A 16,155-nucleotide genomic window follows, 5' to 3' on the forward strand; every position below is an offset into this window, starting at 1 on the left:
CTTCGAACATTGATCTAGTTATTAGAAAGATCTTTTTGAGGACTTTTTTTCTGGAACATGCCACTGTATGGAAGTGAAACATGGATGATAACTAGCTCAGAGTGAAAGAGAATAGAAGCTTTTGAAAGGTGGTATTACAGAAGAATGCTGAAGGTGAGATCGGTAGTTCGAATCAAGAATGAAGAGATACTGAATCGAATTGGAGACATGAGAATTTGGCTAAATTTGAGAAGAGGTGGCAGAATGATAGGACACATCTGAAGACACCCAGGACTTTTTGAGTTAGTTTTTAAGTGAAGTGTAGGCAGTAAGAACTGTAGGGGTAGACCAAGGTATGAATGTGACAAGCAAATTAGAGCAGATGTAATAGTTATGTAGAAATGAAAAGTTTAGCACAGGATAAGGTGGCATGGAGACCTGCATCAAACCCGTCTATGGGCTGATGACCCAACAACAACAAATATTATTACCATCATCGTCATCATAATCCATGTGAACTATATAAATTTTCAATTGATGCCTAATGAGAGGTAAGTAGAAACAAGGAATAGTTACACTTACAATATTAAGACACTATACATATTATATAATATAAACACAGTGAATAGAAGTAAAGTCATCACCTCACACTACAGCATCGACCGAGTGACCTGATCACACGTACTTGAAACAACCCTGCATGCCTGAAGGATATAAGGTGTTCATATGGAGGATTATTGGCATGCTTTATAAAGGGAAACAACGAATGAGCACAACAGATGTTCTACATGAAGACTGCACTAATGACATCCATCCAAGCCAAGAAGGTTTAATATTGAAAAGAGTAAACCATGCAAGGTTTAATATCGGAAAAGGTAAACCAACCAAATGCAGCTGACCTGAGCAGGTGCTCCAGTTTCACCAAACGTGCAGCAGCATTCACATTCCAGTCAGTAGCTTGCAGAGCTGCAAGGCTCTCTTCCTCCAAGGCATCCCCTACCTCCTTTATCACATGTGCAACTTTGCACGCATGGGACTCCCCGTTATGCAACACCTGCCACCGCAACAGAATATACACTCGCTCAGAGTTAGGACTTCATCATAAAAGAGAAAAGTAAAAGTAATGTATAAATACCTAAACATCTATTTAAAAATATACCAAAAAACTACCTTTACATATATAAGCTATAAGCCTTCTTTAAAATTAGGAACTACAAGACTTGAACATATACCTGAGTATTCAAACCCACAAAGATGAGTAAGTCACAAAGCAATCGCACAGTCTGACTTTAACCTTTTCCGGTCCAACGTTGAGGTGAGCTCGACATCATGGTTTATTGTAACTGGTCCAATGTCCGAGGTCACCTCGACATTATTGTGTCGTTCTACTTGAGAGGTTATTTATTGAAATTCTTTGATTTCATTGAGGTCTATCGATATCCCTGGAGTTTCTAGAGCAAATTTTGTGCATAAAGGAAGCCGTTCTCTTATATCCATGGAAATAATATGAGATATATGTAGCCGTGTGGATACCTGCGGCCTGTCAGCTGTGTTTACATTGAGTAGTGCTGCACTAGTGTTGTACTAGGCATGTTTATCTGTGAATGCGAATTGTCTCAGTTGAATTTACGATATAAAAGTGGCAAATATGAATGAAGAGGAAATATGTATGCACGTTTATTTAGATAGTAGTTACGATGATTATTTATTTGAATTAGACTGAGAGTTTAGAGAACTGTCAAGTGAAGATGAAGGTGTAGTGAACTCCAGAATTGCAAGTGAAACTTCATCGACTGGACCTCTGCGTAAAAAAAAGAACGGAATGATCCCAGACCATCATATGCTGTTTCTGAAGATTCAGAAGAGGATTTTCCAGTGACTGCTACAAAAACAAGAAGACGCGCGAAGGTAATGGTCCGGGGTGGAGGAAGGGATATGGCACACGGCAATGACGACGCTTCTCAGGTCAGTGTTGATAATTATAATTTAAGTAACAGTGATGCTGAAAATACTTCCGCACATAAAAATAAGAATGAAAACTACTATAGTGTTTACCGGAATGTAACATTTCATCGTAATTAGCCTCCTAGACTGAGTTATTTATCAGGTCAGAAAACTAGAGGACCGCAAGTGCCTCCTAGCTGCACCACTCCACTTCAGTTTTTGTTATTTTTCACTTCTGCACCGATGACGAAAATTATTATGGAAACTAATTCCTATGCAATAGAATATACGGTAATAATCATTATAATATAATTATAGTTACTAATAAAAGTTCAGAGTTAAATCTGACTAGGTAAAAATGTGCAAAATTAATTTGGACCAGAATGTTGGAACATGTGACAGAATATTGGACTGCAAAGGGTTAAAGTGTTCAGAAATGGGATAAGCTCTCTATAGATGTTGCTACTACCACAATCCTACATAGATTTTTAAGTGGAAAAAATTGTAATTCTCATTAAATAATGTGCAGGCATCACCTGGGTAATCATAAATAAGGATTATGCATACTAAAATTATTGGCTTATGAGGAACAAATTGCAAACTTAGCCAAGGAGTCAATACAGCAACCTAAAGCAAATGAATTTGTCAGAAACAAGAGAAGAAATCTTAAGGTAACTGAGGAAATTCAAAGCTACTGACTTCAGAGAACAAGCACAAAATTAGTGAATTACTTATGCAATGCAGATAGAAAAAGGGTAAATAAAAAGTTTCCAAGAAGAAGTATAAAAATAAAAAAGACTGAAGTTTAGCATAAAGCAAAGACTACACAGAAAATTCAGGAACAAGAATCATTTTTCAATCTGGTACATGCAACATTAGTTTGAACTTTCATATGGAAGGTATATTTCTTCTAACTTGCTCACATGGTAAATATCTCATTTAGAACATATCACCAACCAAGAGAGGCAGACAAGTATTATGTACCTTTTTTATGCTAGGCCTTAATTAAACTTACTTCAGAAATTTATTATAATGTAATATAAGTAAATGCCATTCGGACCCTGTATTAGAATTCACATAAACAGCACTGATACATTAGAAGAACAATGTGAACAATTCATGAAACAAATTAAAGCCTTATTACACAATTCCTTAATAATACTGCATTTTCTCTTACCATTCTCAAACAGGATCAATAATGAGCCCCACTGTAAGATGGGTTACAAAACATAGTAAATGTCTGCATAATATTTTGTCATATCTCTACATGCAGCAGGAATGAATACTTCAGCATTTTGTCTCACTTGCCAGCAATCACCACCTACACCATCTGCATGAAGCCAAAACAGTCACTGGTTCAAAACAGCTGTGATGCAAGGGAGCACAGGTTCTGCAAATCCTGTGAAGGTGCCTATTGGTTGGGCATTCCATATAATGCAACACATTTTAAATCTCGGTCAATTTTGGTTTTAAAAAATTGATATTTTGTTTGGGACATCTTTGAATGTTTCTGCTTCGTCTCGTAGAATTTCATGAATTTCCAATCGGTGGCAGTGCTATAACTAGCATTCAAAATGGCATCTGTAATAGAGGTGCTTACCAAACAGAGAGCAGTTATAGAGTTTCTTTTGGCAGAAAACCAGGGCTTCACAGATATTCATAGGTGGCTGCAGAATGTCTACAGAGATCTGGCAGTGGACAAAAGCACGGTGAGCCTTCTCCATGACAACGCAAGACCTTGTGCAAGTCTGCGCATCCGACAGGAGCTCAAAAAATTCAGTAAACTGTCCTTCCTCATCCACCCTACATCCCGGATCTCGTGCCTTCCGACTTCCATCTGTTTGGCCCAATGAAGGATGCAATCCACGGGAAGCACTATGTCGATGATGGGGAAGTCATCAATGCAGCACGACGTTAGCTTAGACATCGACAAGTTGAGTGGTACCATGCAGGCATACAGGCCCTCTCATTGCAGTGGCATAAGGCCGCAGCATTGAATGGAGATGATGTTGAAAAATAGGGTACTGTAGCAAAAGAATTGGGGAAAGCATGGTGTATTTGAATCCTCAATAAAACCAACCTGCTTTTAGAAAAAAAAAGAAGTGTTGCATTATGTATTACATATATCCCTTCATATCTGGGGCCCATTTGTAAGCTGCGTGCCACTGCAGACTCGACTTGATCCAATTCACCCCATAGATGATAAACTGCATTATAATCTAAGAAACTTGCAAGCTAAGCTAGAACACCAGGGATCAGGACTGAGCTGTTCAGAATGTTTTTTAAACTACATACAGTCTATGCATAATGGTTGGGCATATTACTCCATTAAGTAATCATGATCAGATGATAATGTCTAATGACGTTCGGTTATAAGACATACTGGAATATCCTGAGAAATTTTTTTTCGCTGCGGCAACTTAATACTCCAGGATGTAATTCTGCAATGTTTGGCGCAGGAGATCTATTACTATTGCAATTATATTATCACCAGAATGAATTTAAAAAATATATATTAATCCAAAGCCAATTTCTCAGAATATTGCTTAAGGAAACTGGATAGTGTGAAATGAGCAAAAATGGCTATTTTTGTTTTTAAGCATCGGGCTGAGTGGCTCAGATGGTTGAGGCATTGGCCTTCTGACCCCAACTTGGTAGAGTTGATCCTGGCTCAGTCCGGTGGTATTTGAAGGTGCTCAAATACGTCAGTCTCGTGTTGGTAGATTTACAGGCATGCAAAATAACTCCTGCAGGACAAAATTCCGGCACCTTGGAGAGTCTGTGAACCGTCAAAAAGTAGTCAGTGGGACGTAAAAAAAGCATTACTATTTTGTTTTTAAGCTCAAACAATTCTCCTTCCTTTTCCGATTATGGCAATATATAACACATTGTTATTAGTGTTCCGAAAGAACGATGACATAACTGTCAAAACTGCAATTGAACAGGAGATGCGAAAAACCGATTTATCTTTCGTTAAGATTCAATTACGCAAAAAATTAGTTTTGTAGGAAATTGTAACCAGGGAAAATTGTAACATATACAAGCGCACTATAAGATACAAAAAAGGTTTCAAAATAATTACTTTATTTTCGCTCAAAATGACCCCTTTTCTGCAAATACGTCATTGTTCTTCTGAAACTGTGATCAATATGTAACGAAGTTTGCCAGTAGTATCAGGAAGAAAAAGACCCCATGTTTCAAAAATTACATTCTAAAACATTCTTTAATGAACAGTTTATACATAGGCCCTACTTTTTGACAAATAAAGGAAGCTGTTTATTTTTGTGGAAACTAAAAATGCACAAAATTGCAGTCCAAATATCAAAGTGATATCCTGTGTGGATTCCGATGTTTCTACGAGTATTATCATAGAATAATAGGTGTAATTGATACCATTCTGCTAACGAAACAGGATAAATGAAATACAAACTATAAACACTGAAAGTAATTAAAAAAAAAAAACTGTCATGTAATGAGCTTCTCAACCACTGAAGCAACAAGTCAGAGAAATACAATCACATCGCAGCATGGAACACCCTGCCAAAGGATTCCTACTGCTAGAAATGGATGACCATAGTATAATTTGTACATTTAAACACCTTGTATGGCATTACACCACTGAGCTTTCACAGACAAAACTTAAGAGAAATGCTATGAGAAATACATGTTGAAAAAATCCATGAAAAATGCATTCTGAAGTACAGCATAAAGAAAAGTTATCTTCAAAACATTTAGTGGATAAGAGAGTCATAAAAACCCTTATATAAATGAGGAAAGATGTTGCTGCCAATCAAACTACGTAAATCTCTAATTTTATTTTCAGAAAGGTCCATCTTTCTATTATAGGCACGTTTCAAATCAATACCAGCTGGATCTTTACTCTGTGACGAACGACTCTCTGTAACTTTAAACTGAACGTTACTCCATTCCAATTTTTTATAGCTAGTATTATAGCAAAACACATCACTATCCTTCTCAAACCGTTAAAGTTTAACTTCAGACATTTTGAACACATTTCCATCAACGTCCTTAAAATTAGGTGTCATCTCCTCGTGCAATGCCTTGATGTCAATGAAGTCAGCAAAACTCATTTCTCTAACACGTAGAGGCTCCCCCCACATTTTTTTTTTTTTTTTTGATGATTGATACGTATTGATCAGGCACATAAACAGGTCCAAACTTCTTTGCTTTCTTCAAAGACCTCTCAATGATGCTATGGACTCCATCCCCCTCATTTTGTGTGTGACCACGAATCAAATATTTATGGGAAATAAACTGAATGTTAAGTCGTGCAACTGCATACAAATACTGTGCTATGATGTATCTGAAAAAGAATAAGACAATTTCACTCTACATGCTTTCTCCTATAAGTGAATTTTTATAATTATTTCTGAAAATTGACATAATAACTCTATAAAAATAATTTAGAGCTTCCAATCAACACGGAAATGAAGCTAATAGATGATAATAACACTATTGCGAAGAAAACGTTGCTTTCTTGCTGCTGACCTCCACAGTTATCAGAGTTGTCCCAGGCATAGTATTTGACAACTCTTCAAGGTATCGAAACAAGCAAGCTCCTATTTCAGTCACACCTCTGTTTCCGAGTCGCTCATGCCAAAAGAAACAAAGGCTTTTGTCACGTCCAATTTCAGTTACCTAAACAACAAAAATACAATAAAGTTTTCGTCACTAGAAAGCCAGGTAAAATGGATTAAAAAATGAGTAACTGTATACAATACAGGTTGACGGACACTTACTGTGAAATTGTAACAGTTGAGTCTCAATTTGTAGAAAAAGGCTGATGTTTGTCCCATTGGCACTGGTAAGACTGCTTGTAAATCATAAACCGGTAATTGCATTTCTCCACTTTTGGCCTTTGCTTTGTCTGCGGGTTTTCTCTGTTCTACTCAGTTCTTTTTCTTCCACGTGTTCTTCATACTTTAATTGCAGATTTGACTTTTCTTCATCTACCGCATTTTTATATCCTTCACATTGATAACGTTGCTCCTCGTTTGGCATGAAGAATCCTATAATAAATTCTGTATTGAATATGCGCGCGTAGGTATCGCAATTCGAACTGGCTTATTAGCGGAAGACCGCTCTGAAGAATAATGTTGGTGCATTTCTGCAATAGACAATCCACCATCTATAAATTCTCTTGAGGAAGCACTTCTTACATAATGGCTCTCAATTCGTTGTATTGAATTTATGTGGGTCCTAACTGAGTTCAAGTTTTCTTCGTCTGTCTTATTACGGTTGTCATGCTTTCCTCTTCTGCCTTCAGGCGCAATGCCAGTCCCAGTGAATTTGCCTGCGATCACAGTATGAATTGTCCTTTCTGTTATTCCGAAAATGTTTATCAAGAATATTTTGTACACACAAACTTTTTGGTCATTATTCATTACATAGAATGCGCAATTCGACTTTCTAGGTTCTCGGGCAGATATGCGCCGATATTTCAGAACAAGTTGTTCTATGCACGAATTCAAAAAGTCTCGTCATTGCAATGAACCTAGGCCCCAATAACTCCTGAATAGCTGATTTCTGTAGTCTTCCAACAACTTCCTTGAACAAGAGAGGATACATTTATCTCCAAAAGCAGCGCGCATCTAACGAGCCTTAACGATTTTCCCCATTCTAGATGTATACATTTTCCCCCAGTTTCTCGGAACTTTTGCGTGAACTTTGCGCCACTTATTAACATTCCACACTCTTGTTTTGCCTTTCTTTGTTGGAGAATTTTCAGCAAGGCCTTTCTCGCTCAACAATTGTTGACTCACAGGTATTTTGGTGTTGTTGGACAATGAATCAGAACTTGACAATTCGTCATTACTAGATGGTTCGTAATTGTCATTTGAGCCTGACGAAAACAGATCTGAACTATCATCACAGCTATTATGGAGCTTAGAGGGTGTTATTTTCATTTTTTTCAAACCTACTTTTGTTGGTGTTGAACTCTGAACCACACAATAATGTGAATTTTTAGTTTCCTGTTTGGCTACGAGAATATATTGTGTGTTAGATGCCTGTGGCTCCACATTACTGACCTTTGAAATTGAAGTATCACGTACGGTTTGCATTTTACTTGACGTAGAATAATTTCCCCCTGTTACACCTCCATTCTCTTCCGTTTCCTGAGCACGAACAAGACGCATAATTGCTTTCGTTCGTTCGCACATTTTCACCCTGTGTAAACAGTGAACACTTTCAATTATAAAAAGTAAGATTTTAGAAGGTCACAATGGTCGCAAACTACCTACTTCCCAAAATTGATATAAACGAACGTCGGCATGAATCTGTTTAACCCTCCTAGTACCATTCGGGTCTAAGTGACCCAAGAGCACGCTTGATATTGAAGAAATATCCACTGTTTTAAAAAATGTAATGTTCGACTTTATCCGTCTGAGTCAACTGTATTCAAAGATGTTTCATTATGTTTTCTATTTTCAACACACAAAGGTTTATTCACTGACTGATGTCAATTACGACCCTTGGTGGTACTCAGTGTAACAAAAAACACCTGGTATTACGAAGGTTATGCCATCTCGTTCTTGTTATCATTGGCATCAAGAACAGTTATGATGTAGAATTGAACGGACTGTGGAGTTCAACAACGGTGAAAAGAACACTTAAGATACACAGTTTTCAATTTGTTAGATGAACAATGACACCAAGCACACTTACGTTGTTGTCGCTCTGGGACTGCGATGGATGTAAGTGAAGTTTCGACCAGGAATCACACTTACGTCATTGTTCCAACGGACACGAAGGATCACTCACGAAATCAAAGAGAGCACTGAGACATGCGGCGATATTGCTCTGAAGCGCGGTCACAAACAGCTAACATTTCTACAACGACACAATTGCCCTCTAGTGGCCTGGAGCATAATTACAGTTCGAACGATATTCACACTGCGTGCTAGGTATTTCTGAACTCATACAACCACGTAACTAAATTTGATCAAATTGTGCAGTTGCGTCATTGTTCTTCTGGAGCGACGATATTATGTCAGCAGAGCAGCTGAATATTCAAACAAAGAAGGCAGAATAAGAAGAGAGAAGCAATGAAGAGGAGGATGACAATTATTGCCCTGGAATGTTTCAAAATCGTAACCACGTTCTTACTCGAACTTCAACCTCATTTTTTCTCAACATGCCATTTTTGCTCAGTCATGTACCTTTCCCTCGGAAACTACAAAGTGTACAGATGAAAAATCTCTATCACTTACTGAGCAAATACCAGCACACACTGGAGCAGAATGGGTTTGATTTCATTAGTAGTTATTGAGATAAAAATTAAATATGAACAAAAAAATTGTTTAAAATAGGCTCAAAAAATTTGCTCCATTAGAAGTTTTTGCATAAAATCAACCACCAATATTCATGACTCTGTGTCATCTATATCACAAGAAAAAAGGCACACGAAAAGCAGTGTTTTTTTTTTTTCGTTTATAAAATTGTAAACTTCCTTCACTGCTCACTGGATCAATCAATTGCTACTAAATTCAAGAGAGATATACCCACATGTCATTGTAACAATATTTCAAAATCTCACAAAGATTGTTGGAGTCGCTTAAATGATATTAAGGATTTATTGGTGACCTGCGTTTACACTACCTGGTCCCCTTAAAGCACCACTTTTTCTCATTTGTTTAGTCCCTTGACTCCTGCTCTCATTTCTTCATCAATCAAGAAAAATCATAAATCTAACCATCAGACCAAACCACCTTCCACCCTTGATATAGTGTCCAATTCTAACGATCAAGAGGACTACCATGGGCCATTTGACATCCACTACCATGAACAGAATAACTCGTCGGCAATGTATCTACAACAACACAGGTTGAATTGCTAAGTGCCCCCAGGAATCCCACATAAATTCTGCAATTAGTACTGAACAAAAAAACAAGGCAAAATCAATTTCCTGTTGTCAATAACTGCATCCTATGCTAAGCCTGCACAACTAGGCTGATAGCAGGCAATGTAGCCCTTGCGTTGCATTTCTTCATAAAAATTCATCCAAAGCTTTCTCTCTATACATTTGGCCTCCCTCGTAGCAGTCAAAGCCCCTCCCTCTCTGCTGATTGAATGCAAAGTCTGTAATTCTACAAAGTGAATGGCAAATCCAAGAAAAATATCTATCGTGCAAAAATCTTCATGGTTTCTATAAAAACTTTTCTAGAGAAAGGTTTCTGTGCTTACACGGACTTGCTGCATGTTTGGCACTACATACCTGTGTGAAGAGCTGTTTCCTAAAATGATGTTATGAAAAGCCAGATTTATTCTTCCATGTCAGATGTACACCTATAAAACATTCTCAGGCTAACCAGTGCGCAGAACCTGAACCCAGATATTGAACTTGTCCAACAAAAAAGATGCCACAGAACCTGAACCCATATATTGAACTTGTCCAACAAAAAAGATGCCCAACGTCTCGAAGCTGCCTCGAATAAATGTCTGTATTTAAACTGTGTGCTGCTTGCATTTAATTTATTCTCTTAAGCTCTAACAGATCCGTCAAAGTTTTTTAAATATATACAGTCATCATTTTTCATAATGTCCAATGTAGTGTTAAGATGTTCATTACTTGATAAGAGATTTTTAGGTTTTTGCCTATCATTATCCGCACGACCCTATCCAGCCTACCTGTGTCGATTATCCATATTATTTTCCTACAGTTACAGTGAATGCCTATATGCACCCATTTCAACATTACGACTTATTTTTGCCTTTCTGAGTATGAGAACCATTTTTTGCTTTAAATCGTATATATTTCATAAAATAAGCAATAATATTAGTAATTTATTTTATTGTTCAGTTTTCACAGTACGCATGTAAGATAAAGATGCAAGCGATGCATTAATATTATCAATCAAATCAAATCAAAATCTCTTTATTTGCAAATGAGGAGTCTACCTCGGTGGCAAATGGTACACTAAAATACATTATTGTCAAGCACTAAATATTACATTAACAAGAGAAGAAAATTTTCCTATAATACAATATTATACAATTTACACTAACAATTTTTTTCCATTAAACACACAGCTCATCCTTAATAAATTTATATTGTTTACAAAATTCTACTTACAATGTCTCCTGTACTACTTACAAATATAGTCAACTGATATACAGTATGTGGAATAACTTCAAATGATACTATACAACTGGTATAAGATTAAACTTTACATTATTGCATTTATTTACTTTTTTTTTACCCATTCTGGAACCTAAGTAGCATAACGACCTGCTGCGTCTTAACCAGAGCACCTTTTGCCACCACTTTTCAGAGTTCCTGAAGGGTCTTCACAGCTACCGTAGCGGTCCCAGGGCCCTCGAAGTCCCCACTGTACTTCACCCCTACAGGCAGTCCTCTACTTTGGCTGTCCAAACTCCTTAGACCAGGGGATGGAATTAATTTATTCACACACATTTTTTTATTTACAATAACCTGCATTGGACAAATGCCCTCCAACACTTCATTTATTTTCTCTGTTGCTGTTTATTCTCTTCTTGAATATCTGTACAGAGTTTGGAAAAGGATCAAACACTACCCCTGGTAAACTGTTCCACTCCTTCACACCCTTCCCAATGAATGAAAATTTACCCCAATCGCTTCTGCTAAAATTCCTTCTTATTTTATATTTGTGGTCTGTCCTGCCGATATAATTATTTTCCAAGTGAAGCCTCTCACGGATTTCTTCCCATGCTTCTCCTGTATAGGCTCTGTATAATCCTATAAGTCTAGTTTTCTCCCTTCTCTTACTTAGAGTTTCCCACCCAAGTTCTTTTAACATTTCTGATACACTACTCTTTCTCCTGAAATCTCCTGTTACAAATCCTGCTGCTTTCCTCTGCACACTATTTCTTTTATTAGGTATTCTTGGTGAGGATCCCAAACACTGTTTGTATATTCCAATAATGGACGAACCATACTTACGTAACATTTTTCTTTTAATTCTTTATTGCATCCTTTAAGTAGCCTCATTATGACGTAACGATCTGTATGCTTTCCCAACAATGTCATCAACATGACCCTTCCAGTGCAAATTACTTTCAAATCTCACACCTAAGTATTTGCACTTGCCATCTTTTGGGATAACTACCTCATCCAAAGTATATTCAAATTCAGTTTTAAAGCTCCTGTTTGTAAAAGTTGTAACAGTTGATTTGCCTCCATTAACCTTCATATTATTTTCTTCAACTCATTGTTGGATACTTTCAAGGTCCCTTTGTAATTCTGAACAATCCTCAATGTTATTTATTTCCCTATAAACAATTATGTCATCTGCATACAATCTTATTTTTGATGTTATATTGTTCCCTAAATCATTTGCGTATATTAAGAAAAGTAACGGACCGATTATACTACCCTGTGCAATTCCCTTCCAAACTTTCTCTTCCTGCGATACGTTAATTCCTACTTTGACTTTCTGAACCCTTGAATTTAGAAATGTTTTTACCCAACGTGTAACCTTTGGGTCCAATCCTATTCCCTCCAATTTCTTTAATAATATTCCATGTTCCACTCTTATCAAAGGCTTTGGAAAGATCTATGGCTATGCAATCTAACTGACCTCCTGAATCCGATTGATGTGATATGTCCTGCTGAAATCCCACCAGTTGTGCCTCACAAGAAAATTTCTTTCTAAATCCATACTGGCTCCTCATGAACCAATTTTTATCATCACATATCCCTCTAATGTACTTTGATATTAAACTCTCCAGTATTTTACAAACTATACTGGTCAGCCTGATTGGTCTGTAGTTCTCTGGTTTCCCTTTACCCTTTCCTTTATAAATTGGTATTATTATAGATTCCTTCCATTCCTTTAGTATTACACTATTATTTATGACATAGGGCCGGTTCTACCACCTACTGGTAAAGTAGCGCTTAACTTTCCCTCTGCGTAAAAGTATGTTTCCGTTCGACCACTCCCAGGTAGCGCTATCGGCAGCATAAATCGTCGTTACCCAGCGCATAATTTATCGCCACTTCGAGGACCCGATAAGACTTTACCTGCCGGGCAAGTTTTGAGAGCTGAACATTATTAGCTGTATTTCTGGTGACATACAACTCAAATTAGCTTAGTATACTGAAAAAAGCATTATACTGTAACAGTGAGATCGATATTGCATTGCACGATTTTCAACATTAATGCTTCCTTAGAGTTGCAACGGTCACACCAGCCTCTCGCATTGATAGCGTACGCAACACATTTTATACGTCAAGCTTTCGCAAAGAAACTCTAAAAGGATATAAAATCAAAACCTATTTGGAAATAATTTCAAATTAGATTTAATATTCTACTTTTTCAGTTTTCAAACACCAGGTATAACTTATTACTATGTATCCCAATTACCCTAAGCTACGTCATAGAGTAATGGCTAACGCGCACAGTTCATACTACGAGGTTTGCAGGTTCGAGTCTTCCTTATGACGATTTTTTTTTTCATTATTAGCGTTGTATTAAACTGTATGCCTCTTTTCATACGTTCTTTTGTTAATAACATATTTCATTGAAATGTTTAATCACAATATTATGTCTTCTAGGAAAATGCTTTATATGTGTGCTACTTATAGAAAGTGATGTTACGATTAATATAGCATACCGTATAGGACTGTCGCCCAGGTAGCAGATTCCCCATCAGTTGTTTACATAGTCTTCTTGTAAATGATTTAGAACAAATTGGAAACTATTCCATTCCCGAATTCCTCTTCTTATGATGGATATTTACCCCGATTAGTACTTTACCAGTACGGTACCTTCCAACTTTATCTTCATAAACATTAGAATGAAATGCACTATAAACAAATGGAAGCATGTGGAACTAAATGAGGTCACAGAGCTAGTTGCAAACAGAGCATCGTGGAGATACTTAATCAATTCACAGAAGCCTGCAGATAGAATGTTCAAAGGCAATAAGTCCGTAAGGAAGATGTTGGGTGTATTTGAGTATATGGAAGCGCGTGAAAAAGAGTTAAGAACAACGGCAGGGAAGGAAAATATTTTAAAAAATGTAAATTAGAAAGACGATGAAAACCTGCGTACCTTCTATTACGGAGCGAGCAACTTGACCAATCTACTACGAGAATACTTTCCAAAAATGCTGCCTTACATGACAGGTTTTAACTGGCATAAGAAAATGTAATCTGGAGATTTTAATCCCAATTAGGTATTGGTTTTGAAGCTCATAGATTAAAATCACGAAAGCTTGACATAAATCGTTGTCCATAACTCTTAAGACTCCCCTTATTAGGCTTTTTGAAGATAATCAACAGATGCAAGCACAGGAAAAGAAGACAATCGAAATGAGCTTCATACATCTGACGATAGATAGCACCACACTCGAAAGCGAGAAGTGAACTCCGTATATCGGTGTCTAGCTCCTGGTAGCTACCCAGCGCTTGCGCGGAGGTGGTTGGATGCAACGCAAAGTACCAGCTGCTTTACACCCCCAGGTAGTTTACCTCCCGGGCAGCTGCCAGCCACTTAACCAGCTGATGGTAGAACCGGCCCATAGACAAAGAGAAATTTTAAATAAAGCACTATGTACCACCCCATTGTCTTTAATACCTCCCCAGTAATTTGATCACTTCCTGCTGCTTTTCCTTGCTGAAGCAGTTGAAGCAGTTCGTGAATGATAAGCTTTTTGTTTCCCTCTGTGTCTCTCCCTCTCTATCTTCTGTTTTGGTTTCCAACTCCTGACAATAATCTACTGAATCTCTGAATTCCCTGCTAAATAGGTTTGCTTTATCAGTATCTGTTAAATAGTGTTCACCCCCTTCTCCCACCATTGTAGGAATTTGGATTCCTTTTCCTTTTTGATTCCTGATATATGAATACAGCTTTTTCCATTTCCCTTTGTGGTCATTACCCTCTTGAAGTATGCCAGTCATATAATTCTCTTTTGCTTCCTTTTTCACTCTATCCTCACATTAGCTGTTTTCTAGTTTCTCTACTCTCCCTACCCTCTTTGATTTTCCTGTTTACTATTCTACATTTTCTTTTTAATTTTCTTATTTCCCTTGTATAATAAACAGGGTCTGAGGTCATTTTACCCTTCTTAATAGGTACAAATCTCTTCTCTCCTTCCCAAATAATTCCTTTAAATTTAGCCCAAAGTGTATCCACATTACTCCCTTCACTTATCCAGCAACTGAATTGTGATTTAAGGTAAGTCCCAAATTCATCAACTTTGGTTTTTCTGTACAATTTCTTGTCTTGTGTAACCCTCTTATTAAGTCTTTCTGGTACAAGTCCTACATCCATTATTACAGCCTTATGGTCTCCTATTCCTTCAATTACCTCAGTTTTATCAACAATTTCCCATGGTTTAATCAAGAATACATCTAGTAAGTTATTGAGACGAGTCGGTTCTTGTACTACTTGTGTAAATCCTCCCTACCAAATTTACTTATTTGCCAGTTTCTGTTCATGGGCTTCACTTGCAGCTCCATTCCATTCAACTTCAGGCAAGTTGAAATCTCCCCCAATTATTACCATATCATTATTATCGGGCTGATGACCTAGACATTAGGCCCCTTTAAACAACAAGCACCATCATCATCATTAATATTATAAATTTATTATATTAAGTTTTTACAGCATACAGCTAAGATGTCAGCCAAGCAGCTGAGAGGGCAGGTGTGGGTGTTTGTGAGGGAAGCTTGGAACCAGGAAGTGATGGATTTTACCGTTATTCCCACGCCGCTTGCTTCTGCTAGAATATCACAGAAGCCGGGGACGGCAACACTTCCATATTTAGGATGACGGTAGTATGGAATTTGTCAATTTCCAAGAACCTATTTGACTATGGGCATTGACAACCTTTTCTTTACAGTTCTGACTGAAACAGTTGAGGCTAGAAACTCATACTAAGTGCTAGTTTTCTTTTGATACTGTGCTAGCAATACAAAATATCTATTAAAAAAACTTGTAAGTCTGTGTTAATAAGGCAGTGTACAGCAGACTTTCCACGTTTAATAACAGATGAAAAAGTGACTTTCTGCCAGCCGTGCAACAAACAGATGATGAAAATGTTTAAGTATAACTTTTTCTTTGTATTTCATGGATTATGGAAATATGTTCTTTTTTTTTTCTTTTCACAAATTACATCAACCTTACCTTTCTGATGCCATTTATAAATAACTTTCTCCTGTGGCATCATGAATCAAACTTACTTGACTCATTACCTGCCAAAGGGTTGACTGCCAGATTCCCCAAG

At 37.2% G+C, this 16,155-nt stretch overlaps 1 protein-coding gene across 3 annotated transcripts in view; it reads right to left on the minus strand.

Moving 5' to 3' along the window:
* Nucleotides 1-16,155, minus strand: part of Ack (activated Cdc42 kinase) — a 366,870-nt gene that overhangs the window by 66,916 nt on the left and 283,799 nt on the right. The window contains exon 12 of one of the 3 annotated variants that reach the window (XM_067139425.2): nt 879-1,033. The exons of 1 other annotated variant lie outside the window; for it this stretch is intronic. In XM_067139425.2, the coding sequence (XP_066995526.1) occupies nt 879-1,033 (155 nt within the window). Of the gene's footprint in view, nt 1-878; nt 1,034-6,197; nt 6,248-16,155 lie in introns of those variants that run through there. One more of the 3 variants, XM_067139426.2, reaches the window with a different exon arrangement.

Source organism: Anabrus simplex, chromosome 2 (genome assembly GCF_040414725.1).
Source record: "Anabrus simplex isolate iqAnaSimp1 chromosome 2, ASM4041472v1, whole genome shotgun sequence".
NCBI lineage: Eukaryota > Metazoa > Arthropoda > Insecta > Orthoptera > Tettigoniidae > Anabrus > Anabrus simplex.